This window comes from Embiotoca jacksoni, unplaced genomic scaffold (genome assembly GCF_022577435.1).
Source record: "Embiotoca jacksoni isolate LCO1_2020_lvr unplaced genomic scaffold, fEmbJac1.0.p SCAF_15, whole genome shotgun sequence".
NCBI lineage: Eukaryota > Metazoa > Chordata > Actinopteri > Embiotocidae > Embiotoca > Embiotoca jacksoni.
In genome coordinates this window covers 6,339,739-6,354,315 of record NW_027185285.1, presented here as the reverse complement: position 1 = coordinate 6,354,315, position 14,577 = coordinate 6,339,739, and the positions used below count along the sequence as shown (strand labels likewise).

The 14,577-nt window shown below is 42.0% G+C and overlaps 2 protein-coding genes across 2 annotated transcripts; one reads left to right on the top strand and one right to left on the bottom strand.

The window, feature by feature from the left end:
• Positions 1 to 1,215: 1,215 nt before the first annotated feature.
• cdr2a (cerebellar degeneration-related protein 2a) lies at positions 1,216 to 8,772 on the bottom strand. The gene is made up of 7 exons (XM_069148522.1): positions 8,607 to 8,772; positions 6,840 to 6,952; positions 5,103 to 5,251; positions 4,753 to 4,929; positions 3,395 to 3,697; positions 3,020 to 3,290; positions 1,216 to 2,870 (listed from the first exon to the last, which is right to left on the bottom strand). The coding sequence occupies exons 1-7, from the start codon at positions 8,683 to 8,685 to the stop codon at positions 2,598 to 2,600; spliced, it is 1,365 nt and encodes a 454-aa protein (XP_069004623.1). The 5' UTR covers positions 8,686 to 8,772; the 3' UTR covers positions 1,216 to 2,597.
• Positions 8,773 to 9,285: 513 nt separating this feature from the next.
• On the top strand, positions 9,286 to 14,534 carry mfsd13al (major facilitator superfamily domain containing 13a-like). Its single transcript, XM_069149148.1, has 7 exons — positions 9,286 to 9,677; positions 10,253 to 10,567; positions 10,655 to 11,083; positions 11,539 to 11,693; positions 11,803 to 11,886; positions 12,581 to 12,724; positions 13,160 to 14,534. The coding sequence occupies exons 1-7, from the start codon at positions 9,465 to 9,467 to the stop codon at positions 13,299 to 13,301; spliced, it is 1,482 nt and encodes a 493-aa protein (XP_069005249.1). The 5' UTR covers positions 9,286 to 9,464; the 3' UTR covers positions 13,302 to 14,534.
• The last annotated feature ends 43 nt before the right edge of the window (positions 14,535 to 14,577 follow it).

The window sequence follows — 14,577 nt, the reverse complement described above, 5'->3', positions numbered from 1 at the left end:
AATGTGGAAGTGCCTTAAACTGCAATACCACCGAGGGCCACTAGTGGGTAGGCTTCAAACATGCTCTGGCTCCAAACATGCTCTGGCTCCATATACTCCCATTCAACTTTTCTCATTAAATACAATGTAAAAAATGTTTCTCCCATGAGTCAATTTAGTGTCATTCACTAAAGTTACTTCTTATTAATTTTCTGGCAGTCCATCTGAAAATAATCCCATCATTAATTAGATATTAGGCCTCAAAAAGCAACATTTTTGGGGGCCGTGTCTTGTTTGATTCACAGACCAGTGGTGCAGTCAGGTATCCGCTGTGGGTGGGCGGAGCATAGTGCTCTTGGGTTCCCAATCAGATCAAATCAGATCCACCACTCGCTCAGCATCTTATGGCTGCGAAATAATAAGCGATGGCCAAAATCCAAACTCGAGGCTTCATAACAGTTAACAAACTGATGGGTGACAGCACCGTTAGTTTTGGCCGTTTGCCGTTCATTTGCTGCAGGAAAACCATGTATCAACTCTATCAAAAGAAATTCAAATTTGTCCAAACAAAGTCAGTACGCCTAGTCTGTTTGCAACATGAAATTGCCTGTTTGGTGGATAGCTGGATGATGAGCTGATTGAGCTGCTCACATACATCTATTCTAATTAGTCAGAACTGCATTTCGACAACAAAAATGCCATTTTTTTTCTTGGTCTACCTCTGGACGCAGACCTCTGCTGCTTGCCTATCTGATGTCTATGTAAGATCCGCGTCGGCATGTTTTCGGTCTCGCTCAGACTTGTCCCTCTGGGCGTGCGTGGTATGCAATCCCCTTGTTTAGGAGGTTTAATGGATTTGGGGCCAGTAGGTTGGGGAGAGCTCAGTTACGTAAAACCTAATTATGAAAACAGACAAAAGGCCCATTAATTGTTTTCTAGGCCAGAGTACACCGGGGGGACGGAGTTCTTGAGGAATGAGGACACCCCGGTCGGTGCTGTGTGGGAGAGAATATGTTTCGCTGCTTTTTACGTGTTTCGATTTCATTTTCTACGCGGCAGGTAACCACTGCATTTCTCTCCTCCCGTGGTATTTTACGATTACGCACAGGTTGAAACAACTCTGCACGCAAAACTACGAGATGCCGTCTCTCTTGCTGCATCACCTTCAGCTCAGCTCCGCGTGCGCTTATGTTCGGGCTTGTTTAAGACATTAGAACACAAAGAAAACTCTAAAGCTCATCAATCAATGTTTTCATTAGTCAGTTGCCAGAAAAACACATGAAGTCTTCACAGAGGACATCTATGATCATACAGTGATGCTTTCTGTAACAGGTTGTTGCTAATGCCCCTTCTCAACCATCATTTAGTACATCAAAATCAAGCATCGTTTTTTTCTGACGAGCACCTCAAAGCAAGGACAGTGAACTTAAAACGACAACAATGTAACATTAATTTTTAAATGCCATGATCCTGAGTTTTCCTACATACGACTGAGAAATCCCGTAATAACCGCTTTCAATGGCAAATCAAGTGTATTTTCTAACCTGAAAAACACAATTTGTGATCCATACGTCAAATTTTATGACAACAATTGGGGGCAAAGGAAACTGTCTACAAATATGGGAACATTACTTTTGTGCTTTCCATGTACTTCAGTAATTTTCTTCTTTTTTTAATAACCCGTGTCGGACATGTTTACAACCTCAGAAGAAGCACCCCAGTGTACATTTACGCTCTCTTCCAGTCAACTGACCAAAGTGCTCTGAAAATCGATCAACAAAGAGAATAAATAAACATTTCATCCTCTATTAACTTCGGTTAATAAATAAATAAAACAGAAACAGTCCGTCATAAAAAGTGCAGAGCTGTTTTGTGTCCTGCTGGCATGCAGACACTCATTGGAAACATGAAAACAGAAAGACATCATTAACAGTTGTCTGGTGTCCCCCTATATTTCTCTGGTGACATGCCAACTACCGTCAACTTACAAAAACCTGCTCGCTGTTAAGCTAATTATCATAAACTCCTGAGTCTTTAGTTATTACATTGCAACACTTTTCCATCCTATTGTGCCATTGCAGCATTTCTGTTCACGCAAATTATATATACCAGCTCACCAAGTATTGTTCGTATTAGCACGCAAACAATGGCTTTCTCCTCCGAACACCCCATAATCACGCGCATAACATCACATAAACACTGAATACGGTTGGAATAATACCTGCGGATTTGGAGGTCGAGCTGCATATTGAAATGTACTTCTCATTTACTGAGGATCTGACAGTACATATTCATCTAAGTTTAAATCATTTCAAATATAATACTTTCTCTATCGTCTATAGTTTTCTGGAATTAATTCCTTTATCACAAAGGATACAGCTACGTATTATAACAAGTTTTTCAACGCTTAACTTTTGAAAAGGACAGAATAAGAGGAACAGTGCAGACTAACAAAGGCATAGTCAGCGTGTCTAAGAAGCACAGGGTCCGAATGTACTTTCAGCATCTGCGCCCCTTGTATAGTTTTACAGCGAAGCAACCTCAACATTTCTCCTTTGTCAAAATATTTCACAGACACAAGCGTGCAAGTCTCAGGATGATAAATAAGGATCATTTGGCTAAACCAAATCCCCGTCGCTGACCGGACATCTGTTTTCACTGAGGTCCTCTTTGGTCTTTTGGATGCAGGTGAAGATCTCCTTGAAGAGATGCTTGTACTCGGGCTGCTCGCTGTCTTCGAGAAACACGGGCAGGTCAGACAAGGTCGCGCAGCTGGAGCGGCGGCGGCGGGTCCGGGTGCCGACGGAGGGACTGCAGGACGTCTGGACGGCTTTGTGGCTGAGTTCGTCTGACGTCAGCTGGCATCGGCGCAGCAGCTCATCATATTTCACCTGGATAACACGCACACACATCTAAGCGAAATAAAGTCTTCGCACTCAAACAGGCAAACTTTCCAACCGACAAAGAAAAAAAAACGTACTTTTTTTTTCTGAATATTTCTTATGAATATATTGTAGCCGACATGTTATGAATACGCCACCTGCAGTGCGCTGTACTGTGCATCCACCTCATTGAGCAGAGACATGCCCCTCTGCTTCACAGCCTGCGCTCGCCTTATGCACAGCTGCTCGTGACCTCGGCGAATTTCAACCGGGTTTGTTGCTCTCAAAACGCTGTCGCTGCTACGCCTCTGTCGGCAGTGTCTGCTCTGCTCCTCGACGTTTTCCATCTTCTCCTCCGCCTCACTGGGCCTTTCGTCTGAGGCAAAGAATACCGTGTCAGGTATCAGCAGCTGGACGGGCCTTCTGACGCTGGTGGGAGCGGAAAACAGAGACACGGGTATTTCGATTGCACGTTATACCTGCACCTGCGCCGTTTATCAAATGCTCTAGTCCGTACAAAAGTCGGCTCCAACCTTTTGGCGCAGTCGGCGCGCCACAGAAGCCGCAGCTGCTCCACCTCGGCCTCCAGCTCCTTCTGCCTGACCTGGCAGCCGACCAGCAGGTCCAGCCGCTGCTCCAGACTTCTGTTCTCCGTGGACGTCAACTCAATCTCCCGCTCTGCAGTCTCCCTGCGGCCCCGCTCCGCTGCGAACTGTCTCTGAAGGGTTTGGACCGAGCGCTGGAGGGCCTCGTTCTCCTCCTCCAGGTCCTGGTGTGTGAAAGAACCCTGAGGCGACCAGAATCCGTCCACGCGGTTACTATTGCGGGCTTCATACCTACGCAAGGAAGGGTTACGTTTATTCCATGGATGAGTTGAAACATATCCACTTGACCTTTACTGTTTCTATTTCATTTACTCAATAAACCATCTAAACAGTCAGTTGACTAAATATCAAGTTTAGAAAGACTTGCGGTTGAATTATTACTGTACACTTAAGCTTCAATAGCAGCAGAGAAAACTTTAAGGATTTTTTTTTTTTTTTTTTTTAAATTGTCCAGTTCTCTTGATGGAGGTCGTTGGGATCCTATCCAGTCTGAAAGTAAAACTCCAGAGCTGAAAAAAGTTCTTCTCCTCCTCCTTTGTATTTTTCCAGGTAAATAGGAATCTTTTAATTTAGTTTTTATTTGCAGTTTCAATTCTCCTAAAGAGGACTGAATTACTAAAGTACCATGAACTTGGTAGACAAGAAGAAAAAGTAACGAGTAAAGAGTATCAGGTCACTGAGAGGCACCTAGAGGTTTCATGCATTAATAACACAACAATGCAAAAATCGATTCTAATTTTGCAACACTACCTGGGAGTGTTATATTAGCGGAGAAAGCGTGATAACTATGTCATCATATTTCGCTTTACCTCTCGTTTGCACGACAAACTTTCTTAAAAGGATCTGTATGACGATTTATGTGTTTATGAGTTATCATCAGATCCTGGGGCTGACTTCCGCATCCTGTGGATTATGTCTACAGTAAGCGATCTGGTCTTTTCTGGCTGAGTGGCCTGTAGATGTCGTTTCAGCATCCGAGGGCAGAGACAACACTGTATTCAGCATAAGTAAAAATCAGAAAACAGACCGGATCTCTTAACTGTTTTGGAAGACAAACAGCGAATCACATTGCCCGAAGTGGGGCCAGATCTTTATTTTACTCTGTACTGCAATGAACAAACTCTGATCAGCAGAGAAAACATCAAAAATGTTGCGGTAACTCGTTGTGTCTTTATGACACAATACCATCTACAGCCCATCACCCATTTCCCTCTCTGAAAGTAGTTCCTCTGTCACGCTTAGTAGCACGGAGCAGCACAGTGCGAGTGATAAAACTTGCTTATTACCTGTCATGGTGCAAGTCATACAGCTCTTTGAGACAGGGCACACTCTGTGCTCCGAGGTTTCGCCGCTGCTCCTCCAGCTCTCTCTTATTTCGCTCTGCCTGGGCAGTCTTCAGCTCCTCCATCTGGGTCTGCAGCTCCTCCATGTGGGTCTGAAGCCCTTCGATCGTTTCTGTTAGGCTGAAGGCAACAAAAACATGGAGCTGTGGCATACTTTGTTTCAGATATTATATTTGGACATTTATGCTTCATGTCCAACTGACAGGGATAATAATAATAATAATAATAATAATAATAATAATGATGTAAAATATCATTTAAAAGCGAAATTCACAGATGGACGGTGGACTAACTTATGGATCTTCTGCTGGGCCAGGCGGTTGTCCTGCACTAGTCTCCGGTTGCCTTGCTCCAGATCCCTGGCAGCCAGGTCCAGCTGCTCATACATTTTGGCATGCTGGTCGTTCATCTGACGCAGCAGGTCCACCTGCTTAGTCATGTACTGGTGCACAAGACGGGGACGAGACGAAAATGATCTTTCTTTTCACTTATATTGATAGTTTACAGATGGAAAAGTATCATCAGATCAATCTGTGAAAATAATTGTGAGCTGCGTTCAGATACAAGTACTCCACCAAGGAGAAACACGTTTAAAGTTCCTACTTATGTAAAACGCTTATAATTCAAATTCAATTTCATTTTCAGGTGAAACTTTTGCTTATTACAGATTAAAAGATTAAAATGCAGAGCAGCATCACCAGGCCACACGTGAGGTTATTTCATGGACAAGAAAGGAAGGTAAAATAGGCTATGATCTTTCTCAAAGCTTTACTTTTTTTGTTTTTGTTTTTCTAAATAACCCAGACTGACATATTTGATCACAAACGGGCTTCATCAGACACAGCGAGCTGCCAACAAAGGGCCTGGACAAGAACTCTTGACATTGTGGCAGGAAATGATAACGTGAGTCTGTGACTTGTATTTGCATGATGAACACAAATGTATTCAGTATCTCTAAAGATGTTACTGCAGTCATCTGCTAATGACTGTTGAACATCTCCACGGATACATTTCCATTGACTTAAAACCTCCCACCTTTAACTCAGTCTCAGGATTTGTTTGTGTTAAGTGTAGCACTGAACTTATTGCATCAACTAAGTCACTTTTCTCCGGGAGAAATAAATACAAATATTTCTCCAGAAGTTGCTTGGCTCTGTCAAACTAAAGCATAATCGCTGAATCCAAACCCTGACGCACTCAGGTGTACACACAACTCTGAGGTGTGTAAATCTTGTGGCAGACTCTACGTTAGGATGAGGATCAGAGAGACGTATTAGGATTACCGTACAACCTTAATAAATCCTCAAGCCACAGCCCTCTCATTGCCCTAAACAAATTAAGGCTCTTATCTGAGACGACCTGCTGAATGGTGTGTCCTCCAAATAGAGCAGCACTGTCTGCAGAGGCCAAAATGTCTTGCCGCTAAAATACGAGGCCTAATTTTGTTTATTAAGTTTTACCTAAAGCCCACTAACAACGAGAAATCTATCCTCTGCCGTATTCAGGTACTCTCACGTAATAGTCCACTTGCTTCTGTGAGGTTGGTAATCTAGTACTGATTTTAAAAATACCTGAATATGGTAGATTGCTGTATTTGTCTGGTTGATTAGCAGAAACCTACCCAATAAAACAGACCTTGGATCATTTCCAAGATAAAAGGTTTTCCCAACATTAGGTGGATCAACATTCTGCTAAGACGCTGCACCGTGCCACGGGCTCAATGGGTCAGACTGAACAGGATTAGCTTTTACTCCATCCTATTTTCAGTTGAGAGAAACTCCCAAACACACTTCCCTTTCAGTGAAAGAGATTTTCGGATTTCTCAGTGAATCGTCTCTAATCATAGACTCATTCACTTAAAATCAATACATTTATACAGCAACAACAAGCATGGACAGACAGGACTGTGGCGGCAGAGGATGTACTGCGTGGTAAGATGGATATGTCTTGCTCCCATGCTGCCCTCAGAGGGAGTTCAGTGCTGTCGCAGCCTCAGGAACAGTGATTAGTTCCTTCCTAACATTTATCACCTCGATCTCCTGCAGCTGCTCGTGGTTGGTGGAGTACATCTGCTGCAAGGCCTGCTCCAGCTCATGGTTCCTGTCGAGGAGAGTTTTTCCCAGCTCCGCTGCCAAATGGAGATCTGCGCAAAGCAAAGCAAAGCACGTAAACACAAAATACAGGACCGCTCCAATACCTGAACACGGGCGGCTGATATAACCAGGTAAAGTGTGTAAACAGTGTGTAAACACAGGCTTGCACTAGTGCCGCTCACTCAAACACACAACTTATTCTCTCACGGGTATTAGTATTTGGCAGTGGAGAATCACAGAGGAATCCGAGGCAAGCCCCGTGACCTTTTCTCTGAAAGGCCTTTTCCCCCCACTAAATTCTCTTAAGTTCTGTATATTGTCCAGAAACACTGTGGATCAGCCCTCTGAGCTGAAGCTGATTTAACGTGGGATTTCTAAGGAAGTAGTAAGTAGGGAATGAAATGCAATGAAACCAGTGCCCTAATCTGGAGCCCTCAGGGTTGGTGGAGCGGACGATGCTACACAGAACAAAAAGCATCTTCAAGTTAATGTTATCAATGCCAAAGAAGAGGATAAAATATTCACATTTAAGAATCTAAAACAATTGTTTGCCACTTCTATTTGAAAAGGCACCAAAAAAAATGGAACAATTATCAAAATAATGCAGATTTTTATTCAGTCAGTTCATAAGTAGATGAATTGCTTCAGCTTTATAATTGATCCATTCTCCTTCACTTTTTAGACACTTTAGATCACCATCAGTCCATACAGTATTATTGTTATTTCATATTGCTATATAGCCTGCGACTATATAACAACATTTAGGCTATATGACATTGACATTTAATTCCACACAGGGCATATAATCATACTTTTTTCTAGTTTAAGTTCATTCTCTATTCTCGGGTTTTTATTTCATCCTACATACTCCTGATTATGCGGGGCCATATTTGTTTCCTACTTACTTTTGCAGGATTTACGTGACTTGCTCGGCATCACACAACAAGATTCTCAAGCAGCATATCAGTTCAGAAAACAATAAACACAGGATCGGTGACTGCCTCATCAAATCCTGGCCACAGGGCCCAGTCAGGGCTTTTACCCCCATGACCAATGTGAGTCTGTCACAAGAGGAGACCAGACACTTCGATCTCTTTTGATCTGCGAGCCCATTTGTTAGGGCTTGTGGCACGTCATCAGTGCAGTGGGCTATTCATATTATATTCATAATAAATATGGTGGGGGAAAAAAAACAACAACAACTCGATACAGCATAGTATGACTGATATTTTTGCGTGACAATATTGTAAATGGAGATCAAGTATCAGTACTTTAATATAAAAATTTAACAGGTGCACGCGAAGTTATGACAGGTTTGTATGACAGTGCTGGCCAATCTGACAATTTGACACTCCCATTTTTCTGCAATAAAAAGGACTGAAGTGAGATGAACAGACTGTCAACAATCCATTTTATCTATCAGAATAAAGTGTTTTTGTTTTTTTTAATTTGGGACGTTTTTTGCGGTCCCCCCCCAAAAAAGCCAATTAAACACCGTGTTTAAAATCACAATAACGTTGTGATAATATCGTATCGTGGGGAAGAAGAGGACAACTGCCATACTCCTTGTTTTACCAGTTAAAAAAAAAAAAAAAAAAAAAAAGTTTGTACATGAGCTAATGCAATGATTGATAATCATACAGTATCTGCATCAGCTCACAGACACAGTCAGACCGGGTGCGACCGCAAAGTTGCTCCTCTTACCGTGTTCCAGGTCCTGCGGGTCGTACCAAGACTCTCCAATCTTCTCAAACTCTTCCTCCAATATCATATCAGTTAACATTGTAAAACCGAGCCAAATACCACACCACCGGACCAAAAACCGGACACACAGGTGTGTGTGTGTGTGTGCGTTCAGCAGCTTCAAGTTGTCCGCTGCACCCACCTCCGTGTGCAGAAAAATCTAAACTACATCCTCCCAGTGGCTGAGAGGGTATAAGTCTGTTGACTACAAGCAACGTGGCAAATCTTTAATACAGCCCAGCATCCGGTAGGAGGCACACATACGATAGAGGGGAAATGATTTGCTCTGTACAAAAAAAAAAAAAAAAAAAAAAAAAAAAAACTGTGAAAGTTCCTTATTTAATCTGAACTCTTATTATGATACACAGTCCAATAAAGTCAACAATGACGACTAAAGGTTGAATACTTTAAAAAAAAAAAAAAAAAAAAAAAAACTGTTTTCGCTGTCGTAACCGCCTACTTTTCGTGACGGACATTTGCATCGACGAATCACGAAGCAGTAAGTGGAAGCACCGAACACTTCTGGCCAATGTTGGTCTGTTTTCTTGAAGCCCCGCCCCTCACTACAGGCACATGCAGGGTTTCAGTTCTTGAGGAGGGAGTCTCTTATTGTGACGCCGCCTCTTCAATGGGAAGTAACGTCTTGAAATGTGGACTTTCAGGGAAATGAGACAGCTGGCGCAAAAAACTGTCACAGATCTGAACGCCTTTTGCTACCAGCCGTAATTATTAGCAATGCTGAACGACAAACAGCGTAAAATAATAATTGCAAGTGACAACATCTCTATCCAGCCCGACAGATAACTTGGTGGAGCTGCAATGGCCGTGGAGGAGAAACCTGTCTCAAGTGTGCACCCCGGAAGAATGAATTTAATCCGACTCCTGATCAAGTTTGGGGTCAACCCTGCAGCTCTGGCTTATGCCATGACTACTCTGGGGTCCGGCATGATAAACAATATTTTTAGTTTCTACTATGTCAAACTCTTTCTGAATAAGTACAAGATATCCGAAGGAGCATTTCATCAGTCACAGGTGAGTATCTTCCGTGACACGTTGTTCTTTACGGGCAAATGTGTATGATGTAAAACACGGTTAAGAATAAAGGTGAAGTTTTGGGAACCTGGCTGAAAATTATGGTCATTTTCAACACCATCCATCCATCCATCCATCCATTATCTAATACCCGCTTTAGCCTGAACGGGGCTACAAGGGGGCTGCAGCCTATCCCAGCTCACTTTGGGCAAAGGCCTTGGACAGGTCGCCAGTCCATCACAGGGCCACATAGACACGGACGGGAACAAACACCGTTCACGCTCTCATTCACACCAAAGGGCAACAATACCAACTAAGTCATTTACTATTTCACCTTCTTTAAAACGTCTCAACATAGAAATAAAGCCATGTCATTACTTCCCGTTTCATCTGACCTCTTTTTCTAAAAACCTAAACTGGAAACTTTTGTACCTCCTGTAAAATAAATGGCTTGCATGAATAATCAGTCATCGACACAGATGTTGAGTTCACTTTCTGTTGATTTAACTTCGGCCGAATCGTTGTTTCGGCACTGCTTGAATCACCGAATAATCTTCCACTCTCCCTGTGCACAGGTGGTCTACATGGTGTGGAACGCAGTCAATGACCCGCTCTTTGGTTACCTGCAAGATAACTCCAGGGTGCCCTGCTGCTCTCACCGGCGTCTCTCCATCCTGTACGGCGCTCCCCTCTACTCGCTGGCTTTCCTTCTAGCCTGGTTCCCATGGCGGTCCTACGAGCCCGGTGACTGGTTAAGCGGCCTCCACTTGACAGTAGCGCTCTGCGCTTTTGATGGCATGCTGACATTTGTGCTGCTGGCGCAATGTGCCTTGTTTGCAGAGATTTCCAGCCACCATCAGAGCCGACTGAGACTTATTAAGTACAACCAGGTAATGCCTCCATCTTTCCCCTGTATGGTTCTGAGTGAAGAAAGCAGCTGTCCCTCCTCATCCTGTTTGTTCTTGTTATTGTCCCAGGTGGCTTCTCTTGTAGGCTCCTCCAGCATCCTCTTCTGTGGCGTGCTGTCCAGAAACATGGAGGACTTTTCAGCGTTTCAGGCGTTCACCGTGCTGATTGCTGTCGTGAGCTGTGGCTGCATGATCTACACAGGCCTCCACAGTGAGAGCCGCTTCGATCATAAAGGATCTGAATCGGATACTCCAGGGTCTGCCGACCAGACTTCCTATCAGTCAGGGTTTTCTTTCTCCATGTTAAGGACGTTGACGTGGCAAATCCTGACCAACAGGGACTTTCAGCTTTTTGTACTCATGAACTTCTGCCAGGTTTTCATGTTGGCTTTCTTTAATAACTTTACCATGATATTTGCGGAGCACCTGATTCCTCCAAATGTGCTTCCATCGATGGCCAAGAGCATCATGTATGGAGCAGGATTCATCTGTCCACAGGTATTTCCATCCAAATCACATTTCCTTCACATTGATACCGGCTTTGTTCTGTCTTTGTTTTGTCTTTATTCCTTTCAGTCCTTGTTTTGTTTTTTTTTTGTCCGTAGAGTATGAACTCAAATTTCAAGTTATTGTTTAAAACTCTCTGATTATGGTGCAGTGGAAGTTTTACGAAACTTAATCCATCTGAGACTTGAGAGTTGACGGGTTGTTTACTCCACACTGTTGTTTGCTTACTGTTTGCCTTCATGGTTTACGTTTCATGCAAAATAATTTCCGTCTCGGCCGCCCACTCTTTGACTCAGATTTCAGAGCTCTGCACAAGTAACTGAAAGCATCAACAAGGAAATGATTTAAAAAACAAAACAAAAAAAAAAACATGTAATTTGCCACTTTATAATCTGCTACTTTAAATTACTTTACATGTTGTTTTTAACTCTTTGTCTTCGTCCTAGCTGTTGGTATTGAGCTGCCAGAGTCTGCTGCTCGGTGTCGGCTACCACAGGATCATCCTCTTCACCTTCTACATAGAGGCTGCAATGGCAGCGGTCATGCTGGCGCTCGGTCCTCAGCACTCCTACGTCCTGGCTTTTTTTCTCACCGTTAACATGTAAGAAGTCTCTGATAGGGGTTTTGCATGTCCAGTATTCAAAAGCACTGATTTTTTTTAACTCTTATTTTTGATCAAATTAAACCTTCTCCTTTTATCTTTTATACAGGGTTGTAATTCAAGCTGCCTTCAGTCTGTTTGGGCTGCCTTTGGCGGACATTATTGACACAGACCTGCAGAAGTACAAGCGCAGGTAAACAGAACTACAGCTTGAAGCTCTGTTGAGGCTGTACTTAGGCACAGTGGTGCTTTTATGCTCACAATGACAAAACAAACAAACAAAACAAACCACTTTCATGTTTGGCACCTAAAAAGTGTACCATGTTGTGTACCATTTGTCTAGCAGGCTAGAATTTGCTAATTAGCGCAAAGTGCAGCTGAGGCTGATTTTTATTAGTTTTGCAAGTGTGTATCTGACAAACTGATATTTCGATTTTTGGTGCTTGATGAAGAATCAAGGTATCACTAAAGTGAGAACAGTTCATTGTGACAATACCAGAAGTGTTTGTACAGATTTTCATTGCACTCCATCCTGTACTTGATGAGATATTTCCACCTGGACCAAATTAGTGGACTGGCAGCACTCTGCTAGTGAGACTAAAAATATAAATATCAGGAAACTTCCACTGAGTCATCTCTCAGATATAAATGTATACTATTTCATTCACTCCATTTGGTGCAGCATTGTTTAAACTTCGTGTATTTTAAAACGTAAAACAGGAAAATGGGCAATATCACGTTTCCATAACAAGTGCACAATATACAAACATGAAACCAATGCATATTTTTTTTTTTTTTTCATATTTATAATCAAGCAAATACATTTTATTTAGCTATATATAATTTGGTGGAAATATAATTTTCTTCTTTATTTTCCCCTTCCACAGTTCCCCTCTGTCCTCCATGGTGTTTGGAACGAATGCACTCTTCACCAAACCAGCTCAGTCTCTGGCCCCGATGATCGTGATTAAAATCCTCAACCAGTTTGGATATGACCAGCTGAAGGATGCAGCAAGGGATTCAAATCCAAGGTACAGACGGTTTCTTGCTTTCTTCGGGTTTCTGCCTGATCACATAATTAGTCTTTTTATTGTTTATAGATCTGCATTATTTTTCATACAACGAATACAATAAAGCAGTTATTCTCTAGATTTAAAGAATGGGCACCACAAACCTGAGAGAAAATGTAAATATAAGCACTTCAGGTGCTGATGATGCCCCCCTGTATCCGAATGTTTTACCCAGTAATTATAAGTAAACTATTCTTCCTTTTACTCTTTCTAAAGCATGCTAATAATATTCAACTTACTGTCCAACCTTTTACACAACCATTAGTTTCAGTTTCTGCCAAAATGCCAAAAATGAAATGTAACTGAATCCATCAGTGAACCGTCCCTATTTACAGCTGCATTGTGAAAGAAACCATAAACAAAGAAACATTTTACAGTGTTTGTCCTCGTTTCTAGTGCCTGGGAGAGCCTCCACAGCATCATGTTCTACTTGGTGTGTCTGGTGCCCTTGTGTGTCGCTGCTCTGCAAGTCCTGGCTTGGAGGCCGTTTTCCATCCGCAACAGTCACACAGTTGACACAAAGTACATTGACGGCTAATGACAGTTTTCTAAGCATTCAAAGAAAGTTGATTGTGGGTTTGGGGAAATTCTTTAGTGACCGTGTTGAGAATAATTAGTAAACTATTATAAATTTAAGTTTATCAATGCAGTCTATAAATATACACTGAATATCTATAGTGAACATCTGTAAATCATCTGGATGTGACAGCTGACATGTGACATCAAGTAGATAAAAATCAAACAGCTGTAACTGTTTTACACGGGTATTAATCTATGCAAAGAGGCAAGGCAGTACTGCCTTAGTGACTTGCATTACCAGCAATAATGGTTTTGGACCAAACAGGAATTATTATTCTTAATGTTATCCCAGCCATATTTTTTTTTTTAGTCCAGTCACTGACTTCTGGAACTTACTGTTCTCTGCACAAAGGACGAAGTCCTCAGAAGGGATACAGAAAATCTCTTTTGTTCCCAACAGAGGAACTTTACTTGTTAAAATATGTAAATTAGATGGGAGCTTTTGAAATTGGCAAAAATCATTGAGATCCATGATACATCCAGTTAAAAAATATTATGCTGATTTAGTAGACACCTTTTCACTCCTCCAGAACCACATGTGGTTAAATAGTTATTTACCATAGACTGACTAATGTCTACCTCATATGCTCCAACATGTGGTATAAGGAAATTGTAAGTACAAGACTGCAAAGAATATTAACTTGAATTTTTACATCCAACGACTGTCACATTCCTGGGCTGATTTTGGCTGTATGATTGAGGGCTTTGCCGTTTTGTATACAAGAAATACAAAGTATAGCTAAAACAGTGTTTGTTTTGTGTTTTTTTAAAGTCAGTCTATTGCGCTGTTATATCCATCAGCAGAGTGGAGAAAAGCTAAAAGCACTCCATTTACCTGGTTACCCTGTAGATGAGGCACCCGGCGTTGACAATACATCGTTTAATTTCATCATTGAAATAAATAGGCTCATCTTTATTTTACTTGAAAGAACAAGATAAAACAGTCAATGCCCTCATCTTTGCCACATACATGGAAAAAATTATAGATTACGGCTTTAACAAAAGCCGTGCTCTGAAGTGCAGTTTTTTTTTTGTGATGCTCTGACATGCATTAACATTTTTGGGGCTGTAAACAGACATGTGCTTCAGTTGAAATTATAAACAAGAGTTGAGTAAATTTAGAGCAAAATGTTCAATGTTTTGAGGCAAACATGGCTCACACTGCCTGATGGTTTACAGTAGAGAGTAAGGAAGAAGAGCAAGTCGAGAGGGAAGAATTTACAGAGTTGAAGTTA

Bases quoted from the DNA above. Each gene is read 5' to 3' on its own strand.
- cdr2a (XM_069148522.1), bottom strand. From the start codon at position 8,685: ATGTTAACTGATATGATATTGGAGGAAGAGTTTGAGAAGATTGGAGAG. The intron at 3,291-3,394 runs GTTGGAGCCGAC...CGCTCCCACCAG, and splicing joins CGCGCCGACTGCGCCAAAAG to CGTCAGAAGGCCCGTCCAGC. The intron at 2,871-3,019 runs GTGGCGTATTCA...CGTGTTATCCAG, and splicing joins CACAGTACAGCGCACTGCAG to GTGAAATATGATGAGCTGCT.
- mfsd13al (XM_069149148.1), top strand. From the start codon at position 9,465: ATGGCCGTGGAGGAGAAACCTGTCTCAAGTGTGCACCCCGGAAGAATG. The intron at 9,678-10,252 runs GTGAGTATCTTC...CCCTGTGCACAG, and splicing joins GAGCATTTCATCAGTCACAG to GTGGTCTACATGGTGTGGAA. The intron at 11,084-11,538 runs GTATTTCCATCC...TCTTCGTCCTAG, and splicing joins CAGGATTCATCTGTCCACAG to CTGTTGGTATTGAGCTGCCA.